General features: G+C 43.8%; 1 protein-coding gene across 3 annotated transcripts in view; it reads right to left on the reverse strand.

Annotated features, from left to right (window-relative positions):
- EXT2 (exostosin glycosyltransferase 2) overlaps nucleotides 1-13,518 on the reverse strand; it is a 118,987-nt gene that overhangs the window by 24,595 nt on the left and 80,874 nt on the right. For all 3 annotated transcript variants that reach the window (XM_037522423.2, XM_037522421.2, XM_037522422.2), the window contains one exon: nucleotides 7,955-8,121. In XM_037522423.2, the coding sequence (XP_037378320.1) occupies nucleotides 7,955-8,121 (167 nt within the window). The remainder of the gene's footprint in view (nucleotides 1-7,954; nucleotides 8,122-13,518) is intronic.

A 13,518-nucleotide genomic window follows, 5' to 3' on the forward strand; every position in this document is an offset into this window, starting at 1 on the left:
AATCTACAACTGTGTATTCTCTTTTCAGGTGCACACAGGGCAGTTACCAGATAGACCTTGTATGGGGCCAGAGAGTCTCAATAAGTTTCAAAATAATAAAATCATATGGATTATGCTTTTTGACTACAGTGGAATCAAGTCAGAAATCAAGAAAAAGTTCAGTCACTTTTAATACTGACAAAAGTGAGCAATGTACTTTAATTCTGGGTCAAAGGAGGCATTTCAATGAAAATCAGAATATGTTAAACTTACGATAATAAAAACATGACAAATCAACAATTGGGACTGCACCCACAGCCTCAAATGCGTACATCACCAAAACAAATACTGAGATCAGCGGTCTAAGCCATCACGCCAAACACTAGGAAAACAACAGCAACCAACTCATGGAAGTAGAGGAAGAAACTAATCGAGGAGCAAAAGGAATTAATGAGACACAAAACAGACAACCAAGAGACACCAACAACATCAGAAGATGATTATCTGAAAAGTGAGGACACTGACAAGCCTCTCACAGGACTGATGGAGAAATCACTGCAAACCCCGCAGACGTAAACAAGGGCGTCTCACAGGTGACTTTATAGACTCCGAGAGGAAATGGACACATCGCCTGAAAAGCGTATACAACTTCTCCAAACACACGACAATGACAGTCTGAACAGCACTGAGCATGTGCAGACGGGGCCGTTGGGCCACTGGGGAGGCAGAGAACAGGTGGGCACACTCTGCTCCTTTGCCCCTGTGTCTCCACACCAGCTAACTTCTAGCTTCTTCTTTTCCAAATGTAATTTGAAGTAAGAGTTACTGCTACAACTTAGTAGGTTTATACACATTTATACAAATTATCCTTTGGATGTTTGGGTTCTCCTCAGCTTCTTGGGACTGTAAGCTTAATGTCTTTTGCCAAATTCTGGAAGTTTTCAGCCACTATTTCTTCACTTTTTCAGCCCCACATTCTTTCTCTTCTCTTCCTGGGATGCCAGTGACAAGCATGCTGTGTTTTGTGAAGGTCCCACAGATTGCTCAGGCTGTTTCCCTGCCCTCCCCACAATCTACTTTCCCCCTGTTGTTCAAAAGATCGACTCACCCTCAAGTTCACCGACTCACTCGTTATCTGCATGGTCTTGTGTCCATTAAGTGAAGTTTTAATTTCAGTGACTATAATATTCTGGAATTTCCATTTGTTCTTCTTTACATCTCGTTTTTCTTTGCCAAGACTTTCTTTTTTTCCCATTTGTTACAGAGTGCTCATAATTGCTTATTAGAGGATTTTTTTTTATGATAGCTGTTTTAAAATCCTTGTCACCAATTACAACATCTGGGTCCTCTTGGAACTGGCATCTGTCGATTATCCTTTCTCACTGAGGCTGCAATTTTCCTGGTTCCTGGGATGAAGAGTAATGCTGAAGTAGACACTTAACCTCCTGAGTATTGCCAGGAGACAGTGCTTCCTTTTACGTTTCTATTTTAGCAGGCAGTTTAGGTTCAGAATGTATGTCCTGACCCACTTTTGTGGGTTGTGGATTGAATAGCAACTTAGTTTTCAAAGTCTTTCTGGTGCCTCTAGGCTAATTTGAAACCTGGGTAGTACTTACACCATAGTTTATTTCTAAAATAAAGCTTCTACTGTGTTGATTCTAGTCAGTTTCGTGCATGGGCTGCTTTGAAGGGAGCGGGAGGAGTGGGTGCCCAGGACTTCATACAGATCCCCTTTCCAGCTTCCATGTTCCCAAAGTCTCCCCCTGCTCTCTGGTTGGAAAGGGATGAGGTGCTGCCTCCCTGGACCTTGTTATGTGCTGCTGGCTGGACAGGAGTCCTCCTGACTATCTCTGCGGGTGTCTCCTTGCGGATGTCCACGTAGTGCAGGGCCCTGATGGCCCACTGGACTGCACCCCACACGCTCCACAGTAGAAAGGGGAGGAGAGGTGAGCCCTCTCTGCTCCCCTCTCCAGTGAGTGCAGGGCAGGATGGCCAACAGTCTCCATGTGACAATCTCCACAGTCACAACATCTAGATGGCTGGGATAAGGCTTTTTTTGTGGTGTTTGCTTGAAGCAGAGTGGGTGTAAGTAAAAGGGTTCCATCTGCATGCTGCCCCCTTTCCTGGAATAGGGTGCAATGTGCTTATTCAGCCTTGTCCAGAATTGGACGTCTACATTCATTAAGTTCAGAATATTTAGGTAGGATTATAAATGAATTAAAGAGGGAATTAATTAAGGACTTTCTACCCCCCCACTTGGGGGCAAGAATGATAAGTCTTTATATGTATAAAGGATAGTTCCATTTGCCTAGTGGAAGAATAAAGTTGTTATTGGTGCTGTCTGGAAGTTCAATTATGTCTAGGTGTGTATGGATGTTAAGTAGCCAGTCTTTTGTCTGCAACTTTCTTTCAGCCCATACCCTCCCCTTTCTAAACTCTGCTTTGTGATGCTGGGGCTGAGACGTGACTGTTTCACCACTGCTTGGTGGCTTCTTGCTAGGTTTGGACACTTGGGGTTGGGGGAGGGGGAGGTGGGAACTAGGTTGGAAAACTGGACACACGGCACAGGGAGCTGCTGGCCTGCTTTTCCTGCCAGTGTGGCATTTCAGCCCAGCAGCAGAATGTGGTTCTGAGCTCTTTAGGCACTCGGGACCCAGCCTCACCCTGATTCTCAGGTGTCAGCAACAGCCAGGCAATGACCCCTCCTTAAAGGTCTGAGGCCTAGCATGGGATGGGGTAGTGGGTAGGAGGACTCCCCAACATCTTCCCTGCTTTCCTTTGCTCCTCCCAATCTATGGAATCCAGGTTAGCTGTCTAAGTAGACTGTAATATATGAAATTTTCTAATGCACAGGTACTAGAGAGCTCAGAGAGCAAAAAGGGAAGTCTAGGAGTATGAAGAGATAATAACCCCAGGAAGCACCCACCACCCCACTCACGTCTTTGGACCTTTCCTTTTATGACATTGTTCTTCAATTTCTCTCAGCAATATTTCGTTGTTTTTACTGAACATACATGGCAATGTTATCTTAAATTTCAAGTATTTCATTTTTACGCTATTGCACGAACACAAATATAATTTCGTACAGATTCCTGGAAATACAGTGGACATACAATAAACTTAACCTACTTAGAATACATAATTTGATACGTTTTGACATCTGTATGCACCAGTAAAACCATCATCCCCATTAAAATAATGAACATATCCACTTCTCCTAAAAGCTTTTTTGGGCCCCTTTGTTATTCTTTCCTATTTTCTGTCACAACTTGACCTTCCCCACTCTTTTTCCAGACAACCACAGATCTCATCTATCACTAAATATTAATTTGCATTTTCTAGACTTTTATATAAGCAGAATCATAAAATACATTCTTTTTCATCCTGTCACCACTCAGCGTCATTATCTTTAAATACAGCCATGTTGCTGTGTGTGTCAACAGCTAACTCCTATTTGCAACTACGCAGCATTCTATTGGATGGATATACCACAATTTGTCTATCCACCCAATTTTTGATAGTTTCCTCTACCACCTCCAATTGCTGGCTATTACAAATAAAGGCTGCTATGAATGTCAGTGTACAAGTGTTTGTGTATGCATATACTCTTATTTCTCAAGGGTAAATTTCCATGGAAAGAATGGGGGGGGTCACATGGTAGGTGTATATTTAAAATTTAGAACCCCAAACTGTCTTCCAAAATGGCTGTATACAAATTTTAGGTCGCGGTGAAGTGGAAAGGCATGCAGATCAGAGTAACTGGTCTTACAGCTTTCCCACGCAAGCTGGCAGTAAGCGATCTACTCATTTATGAATTACAACTGAGGAAGCAAAATATGGAATGAACTGGGTTAAGCACAGAAGATGTAGCAGTGAACAAGACAGCCATAGTTCTTGGCTTTTTCAGGCTTACAATTTAGGAGAAAAGCAGATACTAAACACACCACAGTTATTTTGCTTACACAGAGGTACAGAGCACTCAGAACTTAATCTAGTCTGGGAACTTTCTGAAAGCTTCTGTGAGGCAGACATCTGAGCTGAGTGCTGACATGTGAGCAGCAATGAACAAGACAGATATAACCCTCACACACTGGAGTAAGTGGGACAAAGGAGCAGTTCTGGGTTCCAACATAACTTTGGCATAAACAAAGACATGATTTAGGAGCACCACCATATTCTGTTTTCTGACAACACAAAATTGAGTACCTCTCCAAGAGGGACTGCCCCTTCTGAAGAACGGAAACAACACAACCCTTCTCATGAGTCACAGTAGAATCTTAAATGGAATAATGAGGACAACAGTAGTAGTCGGAGTAGTGTGGCCACAGAGTGTACTGTCCATAAAAACGGGAGGTCCCACGTTCCCTGACCCACCTGATAAAGGGTAGGGCTGAGCAGGGAGGAGAAAGAGGGAGGAGGCATGTGGAGCAGACATGTGAAGAAGGCATATGTGTTTCTCGGGTTTGGATTTGCAGCAGGAACCTGGGAAACATGGAAGAGACACATGGAGTCAAGACATGTAGAGACAAAACAGAGACATGGGTGAGAGACACATGAGGAGGTGACGGTAGAAGCTTTTACTTTTTACTTTGTCCCAAACTTGCCTTCCCCTTCTGCCCCTCTCCTATAGTGCTAGGGGGAAAGGATGTCCTGAGCAAACTCCATACAGGCTTTGTGGACGCCCTCCCCACTCCATTAGGACACTGGGAACTACAAATCCCATGACCACCAAAGGGAGGGTTGCAAGGACCTGCGGGCGGAGTTAAGCAACTAGGTTCTCGGTTTGGGTGTTTAACCGGCCATGTGGCCAGGGGTCGCCCTCTTGGCCACGTGGCGTGCTCAGTTTTTCGCCCTCTCTGCGGGTTATTGGGATTCCAGGTCAGCGTAATGGGTAGGACACATTTATGAACTTATCTCCCTCTTTTTCTCCCTGAGTTATTCATTTCCCCACCTCCCATTCCCTTGTAAATAAACCTTTTATCAGCCTTTTGTGTGTGTCTGCAGTTTAGCATTCATAAGTCCCCTTTAAGCACGCGGTTGAGGAGTCACAGCCAGGCAATCTGTTTTCTATCGGGGTTGCTCTGTAACAACGGTTCCCCTCCAGAAGGTGCCTCAGACTTGTGGCAAGTTTTTGTGCCTCAGTGGCCCAGCTTTTGGCCAACCCTGTTTGGCTGGGCATTTACCTACCAGGGAATACACAACTCTGGGTGTTTTCACTGGGCAACTAATTCCTTCCTCTCCTTTTGTCTCTAAGCACATTATCCTATTAAAGATCTTTCAAACTAAGAGTTTGCTTTGTCTTTATGTGGCAGATGGCAGAACCCCTTCAGAGGATGCAGGTTTGAGGGGCCCAGGGTGCTCATCAGTGTGCACGTTAACAGCAGCAGCAAACAGGGCATCCTGTGAACTCAGGGCACTTTGCGCACCACACAGAAAGCGTACCCTTGGAGCACTTCCATGTGCTGGGTATTACGCATCATTTTACCCAGTATAGACCACACCCTATGATGTTACCATCATTTCACGTAAGATACAGAGGATTAAATAATTTATCCATAGTCACAAACTGGTCAGTGACAGAGCAGAGATCTGGGTCCAGTGTCATCCTAACATTATCCATAATTTTACTACTATACAAGAAATACTTTTACAAGGTTATCTTAAAGCATAATGGCAGTGCTGGGAAATTTCTTTGCATTTCTTAGCATCAAAATAATTTAGTAACAAACAACTGATAAACAGCCTGAAAGTTCCTCATTACTACTTTCAAAGACAAACAGTCCTTGATAGAGGAAAATCTTCAGGGAAAACAGTATAGTGTCAGACAAACTTGGATTTAAATCCCAGCTTTTCCACTTATGGGAAACTTCCACTTAGGTGTATGGCTATAGACAAGCTATCTAACTTTGCTTATTTTCAATGAAGAAGGAGAAAAACAATACCTTGCAGGTTTGGGAGAAGGCCCTACATGTAAAAAAAACTCAAAACGCTGACAGAAGCAGTAGAGAGTAGGTACTTGTGAAAGTTACTCCTTCCACAGCTTTTGGAGAAAATTCTGGTTAATGATGTTGAGATATTTCCCCCCATCCCACTCCTGATCAGTAATTACTTCCTTAGAGGCAATATGGAGTCAAACACAGGTAAGAGTCAAGCGCAGTCTCCCTGGGTTCTGCATTCCCCCCTTCATTAACACATTCTCTGATATCTGCAACAAACCCCAGGTAGAAAGAGCCCCCAGATTTCGATATTCATGAGATCTCAAGGTTCACAGAGATACATTTAGTCTACTCCTTCTTGCTCAGACCTCATGTCAGACCAAGTGAGCTATTAAAGAGGCAGCATTCTGCTGGTTTTGGTGAATGTCCCCTTCTCCTACCCCCCCCCCCTTCACCACAAACACAAACACAAACACAAACACAAACACATAGGTCACAGTTTGGAGTTATTACACGCAATGAAGAGAAAACACTGGCAGGAAAAAAACGGCCTTTTTTGCCATAAGCTGCCTAGAGGAGCAAATAGGAAATTTGTTTTTTTGAAAAATGGGGATGACGGCACAGTAAAGTTACCAACACTCCACACGGCAATGTAGAAGGCGTCTCCTCATAAATACAAACCCCAAAAGATGGATGCGGGTTTCATCAGGTACTCGCGTGCCTTTTGGTGCCCAGGGTATCACACAGCAGCCTATCGCACAATTTCTTTTACATGCAAATGATATTTAAAGGGAAAAACCTGGGAAAACTTGAACTTCTAATATTTGGTAGTCATGGTAGTGGTGAGGGGATAGCTGTTTGTTCCCTTGAACCCACTTTTAATTTAAGGCTTAGAAAATAAATATCTATACTAAATACATGTACCAAAAGTGCTTTCACTCAGTAATATTTTATAATTTCTTAAGAACCTCAAATGTGATACATTGGAGCCAACTGAAGAGGACTATGCTCTCCCAAAGAAAAGGTGACTTTAGGGGATAAATTTCTCCATGTTCCCCTGTGCCAGCTGCAGCTAATTGATTTATACACTCTGTTTTGCTTATGTCTGATACCACCATTATGTCCCTGCAGCCACGGCCTCCGCCTGTCGCCATCATGCATCTCATGTACATCCTCCCTGACAGAGCTCATCAATTCCTACTGCTTTTCACCAGGCCCCAGCTCTGGCACTTTCCCCTGGGGAGACCTTACTGGTCTCCATACTTAACCCCTGAACCCAGCCTAATCCATCAGCCGCCTTGAATGAACGGTGATAGAGAATGTTTCTCCCTAAAGACAGGCGGCCAGCCCCTCCACTTAAAACTCAGAAAGAAAACCATCAGCAGGGTCTGCTTTCTGTTTGTCAGTGTCACCAGCTTCTTCACTTATTGATGTTTTTATTGTTGGGGTGCCCAGCTGCTGGAGCCAGGGGAAGTGCTATTCAAGGGGACGTCAATTAAGCGCTTGTTAAACCCTATAGACAAGCTTTTGCAAATGTCTCCTGGGGTGCTCCAAGGGAAGACACAATTGTCATTTTGGAATAGGGTTTCCCCAAAGTTTTTTTTTTTTAAAGATTTATTTATTTATACAAGAACCGGGGTACAGGCCAGAGGTGCGGGAGGGTGAGAGGATTCACCAGAGACAGAGTGGGGAAGAGAACAGGCAGACTGACAGAAATACACTGTTGAGGGGAGCAGCAGGCAAGACAGGAGAGGTCTGCTGCACCATGTGGGTTGCTTGGCGGCTGGCGGGTCGAACCAGCACTGCAGAGGCTGCGGATAGCTTCACAGCATGGCGCTCAACCGCCTGCACCACCAGGGAGGCCCTTCCCAAAGTTTTAAAGACCAATTTCCCAATATATACTCTTTTGCACAGCTTCTGGACTCCAGCAGAATACAGAGATTATAAATCAGAGAAAGAAATATTCTTCATTAGAAAAGATAAGCATTAATAGGCTGTAAATATTAAATATCTAAGTCTATTATTTAAAGCCTCTTTACCTCATAACCAAACTGCAGCTCATCAGAAGTCAGCATGATGATGTCGTCATCGATGGCGAGGACAGCCTCTGTCTCGATTTCATCGTAAGGGAAGAAACGATTACTTAACTTATTTTCAGCAGTCCGCAAAACTTTTAATGGAACTCGGATTTTGGGCCAGAGGGATTCTAGAAAAAGACAAAAAACATGCTATTTGCTACTGTTCTAAGTTTTGTGGGACATAAAGTGGTGAAAGCATTGTATGACGAGCAAGATGGAAGAGGCCACTGACACCCACGCGCTCATTAAATCCACACTCGTGAGGTTTGAGAGGAGAGCTGCGAGGCGTCTTATGTTATCTTATATGATGTACGTTTCTACCCGAAGCCCTCACGACACTCACCGGTCCCAATACCATCTTACCCAGGATGCACCAGTCAGCTCCAACGCACAAGTGAGAAGCGAAACGACTTGACCGTGGTCACAATGACAAGAGGAGGGAGAACCTGGACTGCCTCGTTCTGCCATCAGAACTCTATCCCGACTGAAAAGTACTTCCAGGCAGGTCCTCCCAGCTCAAGACTGCAGAAAACGCAGTGCGTGCGCTGAAGATGGCTCCCTCAGTGGCCACCGCCTCTCACAAAACTGCTTCCTGAATGAGCGTAGCACTTACTTAGCACTTTATCCCCCACCCCCTGTGCTGGGTTTGGTTTCTCATCACGACCAATTTACAGAGTAAATATCAAATTTCTAGGTCCAATTATGCGGGATTTTCTAGTATACTGAAAAACACCAACCCGTGACTTGCCTTACATTTTTTTCCCATTCTACTTTGAAATGATTGAAGCATTTCAACCGCAGATTCCTTATTTTAAAATGCTGCATTTAGCACAGCATGAAATTAATACTCTGGTGCAGTACACAGCAACACCGACCTCAGGGTCCTTTCCAGAGGCCAGCGTGTTCTTCACACAACATTTGTCAAATGAGAATAGGAAAACTAGGTATCATGCTGCTTCCAAAAAGTCTATCACATAATTGTGTGAAGATGTAGCTTTTGTGGGTTTTGAAGCCCCAACAAGCCTTAGTCACTCCCAAGTCACCACCCTGCAGAGACGCACAACGGGGAGTGTCAGAAGGGAAGGGGCTGTCTTAACCAAGGGCAGAGAAAAAGCAGTTCACTTCTATTTTACAACACACCCATGGAACACACTGCCTGGGTGCTCCCAGGGCCTCGGAAGAGGTCGGTGTAAGTGAGAGGCCCTGCAGCCAAGGAGGCTAGTCATAAGCAGGCCCCGAGCCTAAAAGAGTGGTTGACTCCAACAGCAGCATGTTGGGAGAGGATGGAAACGGAGACCACAGATATGATCCACGGGCCTTTTTAAATCAGTAACAATAGCTGATTATAGTCATTCCTGACACGGAATTATACAATCAATAAATATCTTTGGAATACACGGATGGGCATAGGGTTGTGAGACTGGGGAGATGAGGCCTGCATCGTCTATGGTGTCTCAGGCAATCTCTTCTTCTTGGGCTAAGAATCAGCAGAGAGAGAGAAGGGAACTCTAAGAAGCAACTAGATACTTCACCCTGTGGTAACAATGTCCTTCAGTCCTCCTATGGGGCAGATATTATTTACAAAGTGGTATTTAAAGGCTCAGAGAGCTTAAGTAACTCAGCCAGAGTTAATGAGCTCATAAATGATAAGGCTAATATTTGCATCCAAATCTGTTTAGCATCAAACACCAAGTAGGACCTTATTTTAAAATATTTACCACATACTGTATTTTACCACATAAACATTTTTCTCTAGACATGGAACAAAATAATTCAGTAATTTTGCCCAGCACTCAACCTAATTCTTGTTTGCTTCTCACTCCCTCTTCGAGGTAAATAAAACCGTAAATAAATCACCTGTCCCCATTCTTATAAACCTGAATTCACTGGAATAGCTAAGGTGAAGGTGGTTACAGTCCTGCCTCACAGACCGGTTCTCAAATCTCGTGTCAGGAGTCCTCTGTGCTCTTAAAAATTGTTGAAAACCTCAAAGGGGTTTATGTTTATATGGGAGATACACACAAAGACAATTTACTGTACGAGAAATCAAAGCTGAGGAAATTTTCGACACACAAGAACATGTACATGCACATTGGAGAGCTGGGCGATGCCACCCCCACCCCATGTCATCCAGTGGTCCCTGGACCACATGCTGAGAACCTCTGCAATGGACTGTTCATATTTGGGTACCGCAACTGAGAAAAGCACCCACAAATTGGAAGATGCTTTAGAAGGAGTTATGAAGATACTTCGGGTACTTGAACCCATGATTTCTATAGAATGCTTCAAAAACTAATGTGCCAGTTGTCCAGTTATTGCCTCTCAGCTACCAATTCGCCCTTCACTGATTGCCCTGTTTGTGAGATGGGGACTGGACATGTCTCCTTTCTGGGCGGCACCACGCAGAGCCTTGTCAGAAGAGGGCGCTGGAGGGACACTTCGGGAGGAAGGGGGTTTTCCTGGTTCTGGGGAGCTTTTTTTTTCTTTTTCTCCCCCTCCCCCTTACTTCTCACTCTTTCAATATTTGGCCATCAGTGGCACTTAGCTCCAGCAAGTTTAAGTGACAGTCCCAGACACAGCTTCCCAGAAGTTCTGCAGATACCTCAACTAGCTTCCCAATGAGTTTAACAGCACCTCTGCAGGCAGCTTCAGGCAAATTCTGTGGATGCCCCCAACAGCGATTCAGTTGGGGTTCTCCAAGTGAGCGCCACCAAACTCCTGAATCTTGGGCCAGGTTGGGAGGGGCTGGGGACAGATGGTTTCCTTCCTGCCAGCTCGGACCTGGACCTCAGCATTTGTTACTGTGCAGTGGGCTGCAGCCACAGTCTCCCCAACAAGGTGTGGTTCTCAGACTTGGCTGGGGAAGAGGCTCCCTAAACTTACTTCCTACAACTTATAGAGTTCTTTTTACCCTCAGACCCCAATCCTCTGTTACTGGTTAATAATTCTTTATATTAAATGTCTCCTGCTTGAGCTACTATGTGGTTCCTGCCTCCTACCTGGATCTTAGAATGACACACTAGGGATTTCAAAAGAGTGGGCAGATAAAAAGGGAATTGTTCTCTAGGCCTCTGAAGCTAGAAACCAGGATCAATGGCTGCATGCAAGTGAGAAGGAAATCGACTTAGGCTCAAAATAGGCAAGAATTTTCTAATGGTAGAAATGATCTTAAGATGAAATGAAATACCTTCAGCAATACCATATGCCCCTTTACATGAAATGCATTTAGGGCAGATATCTATATGATATCTGACCTCAGAAGAGAAACCAAACAAGATATCTCTGAGGGCCTAGGATCACTCAAGGCTGTACCATATCCCAGAAAGAACAGTCTCTGGAAACAGAGTCAAATCCTTCCTAGTGCACCCCCACTGGCCATGTGATCTTGAGCAAGGCGATCATTCTGAACCTGATTCTCTATGGAGGTGGAACAGCAGTACCTTCTTCACATGGGTGGCTGTGAGAGTGAACGTGAACACGTTTAGCAGCACAAAGCCTGGCACATGGCAGACAACCACTAAATGTTAGCTGTCTTTTTTTTTTTTTTTTGGTTCTTGAAAGTGGAGACTATCTACAGAATCAAAATTTTTTTTTGAACCTTAGGTAATGGCGGCCAAGTGGTAGGCATTAGATTTAGTTCCAGCACTCTGACAACCCAAGGGCACATCCCTAGCTGCACCATGCCTGTCAGCACTCAGATAGTAAGAGTCCCTGCCATAACACTCTAGAACAGAAAACCGAACACGTTAATAAAACAAAAGAACATGGAACCTTCCCCATGTTAACTTCACAGAGCAATAAGCAGACCCTTTTACTGCTCTGTGTATAGAGTACAGGCGAGCTGCTAAGTTAAATATGAACACTCCTTCCCCCGGCAGAGACACGAACTTTAACCTGGATGTGCGTATACAGCAGGTTCAGCCCACAGATGCTTTGCACGGTCATCACCTACATACATGTATCTAAGCAACTAGTTGAGATAACAGCTATGAACCAACTTGCCCCTGCAAAGTCTTTTATGGGGAAGTTTAAAGGCACGATGAAGGTCAAAAAGGATGATATGGGGTACAGATGCAAATGTAGGATGAATCATGGTTCTTCTGGAAATGTGATTATCTTCCCTTATTCAAAGTTAAGCCAAAAGTCAGCTTCAACAAAAGCTATCTCCATCTCAATGCACAGCTCTCTCTGAACCGTCATTACCATAAGACAGGACTCTACACAGAATTTCCAGTTTCTTGTATTCACATTTTCAAATAAAATTATATATGTATATATATTTTATATAGATAATTTATAGTTATGTGTGTATGATAGAAAAGTTTTTTTTTTCCTTTCCATTAGTATTTTCAAAGGAATACACTTACTTTTCTCTCTCTCTCTGACTTCCTGATAAGACCAAGTTCTTCCATAGAATCCCAAATCAGGAAACCGACAAAGTAGATGATTTTCCTATTATTAAATGGTAATTTACACTGATACAGCAGGGCTTAGAGCAAAGAGCATGAGTTTTGGATCCAGAGAGATTTGTGTTGATTTCTGGCTCTGCTGTTGCAGCTTTATGATTTAGGCAAATTCCTCAAATAATCTGAGTTTCCTTTTTCTCATTTTTGTAAAATGGGGCAAGTAACAGCTTCCTTGCAAGTCTGTCATAAAGACTAGTGGTAATAAATGTAAAGCACTTAGCACAATTCCTATTCCTGGAATATAAAATACAGGCATACCTGGTATATACATGGTTACATACATGTTCATGGTTGTAATACACGTATAATACGTGACTATATCAACATCCTATCATTTTTTACCGTCACAAATGGATTCTTGTCAAGTCTTATGGACGTCACTTCTCTGATTATAGCTTAAAGAGGTCTGGCAAAAGGATACGGGGTGACCTCTCAGGATGCAAAAGGAAATAGTGTCATAGCTAGAAACCTTCAGGTTCCATTCCCACTCCCTTAAGCATGCCCTTGTAACTTGTGTCTCATCTGGTGATGAGCCCATAGCAGGCAAAATAGAAATGTGGCCCTCCATTCATGCAAAGTAACCTGAAAAACAGGATATATCAAACTCATGGTTGATTTATGAAAAACAAACAGCCGAGCCAGGTGACCTATAATTTCACACTGATGAGTTCTAGTCTAGCTTAAAGAATAAAAAGAACTCATATCAAGGATTTTTAAAATACATGTATTGATTAATAGTTTTCTCCATACTGGATGCCAGGACAGATGTGAGCAAAGAGAATTTTCACAACTTGGCAAAGGCACTACAAAAAGTTCAGGTTAACCAGAGATGACCCAAGTCCACCTGCCAATCACTGTCACAAACATCTGCAGATGCACAAAATAAATGCTCAGATGCTCACCAGACAAACCCAGGGCTCATTTAGGAATGTCTGGGCTGTCCAGTGGACAGCTGGTCCTTAGAACCCTAATTATCGCAGTCCCAGACGTCAGCTCCAAAGGAAGGTCTCTGCTGCCGCTACTGACCCGTTGCCTCTCCAGGGCTGACCACCTGCCATG

This window comes from Talpa occidentalis, unplaced genomic scaffold, assembly GCF_014898055.3.
Source record: "Talpa occidentalis isolate TD23 unplaced genomic scaffold, MPIMG_talOcc4v2.1 talOcc4.3, whole genome shotgun sequence".
Taxonomy (NCBI): domain Eukaryota; kingdom Metazoa; phylum Chordata; class Mammalia; order Eulipotyphla; family Talpidae; genus Talpa; species Talpa occidentalis.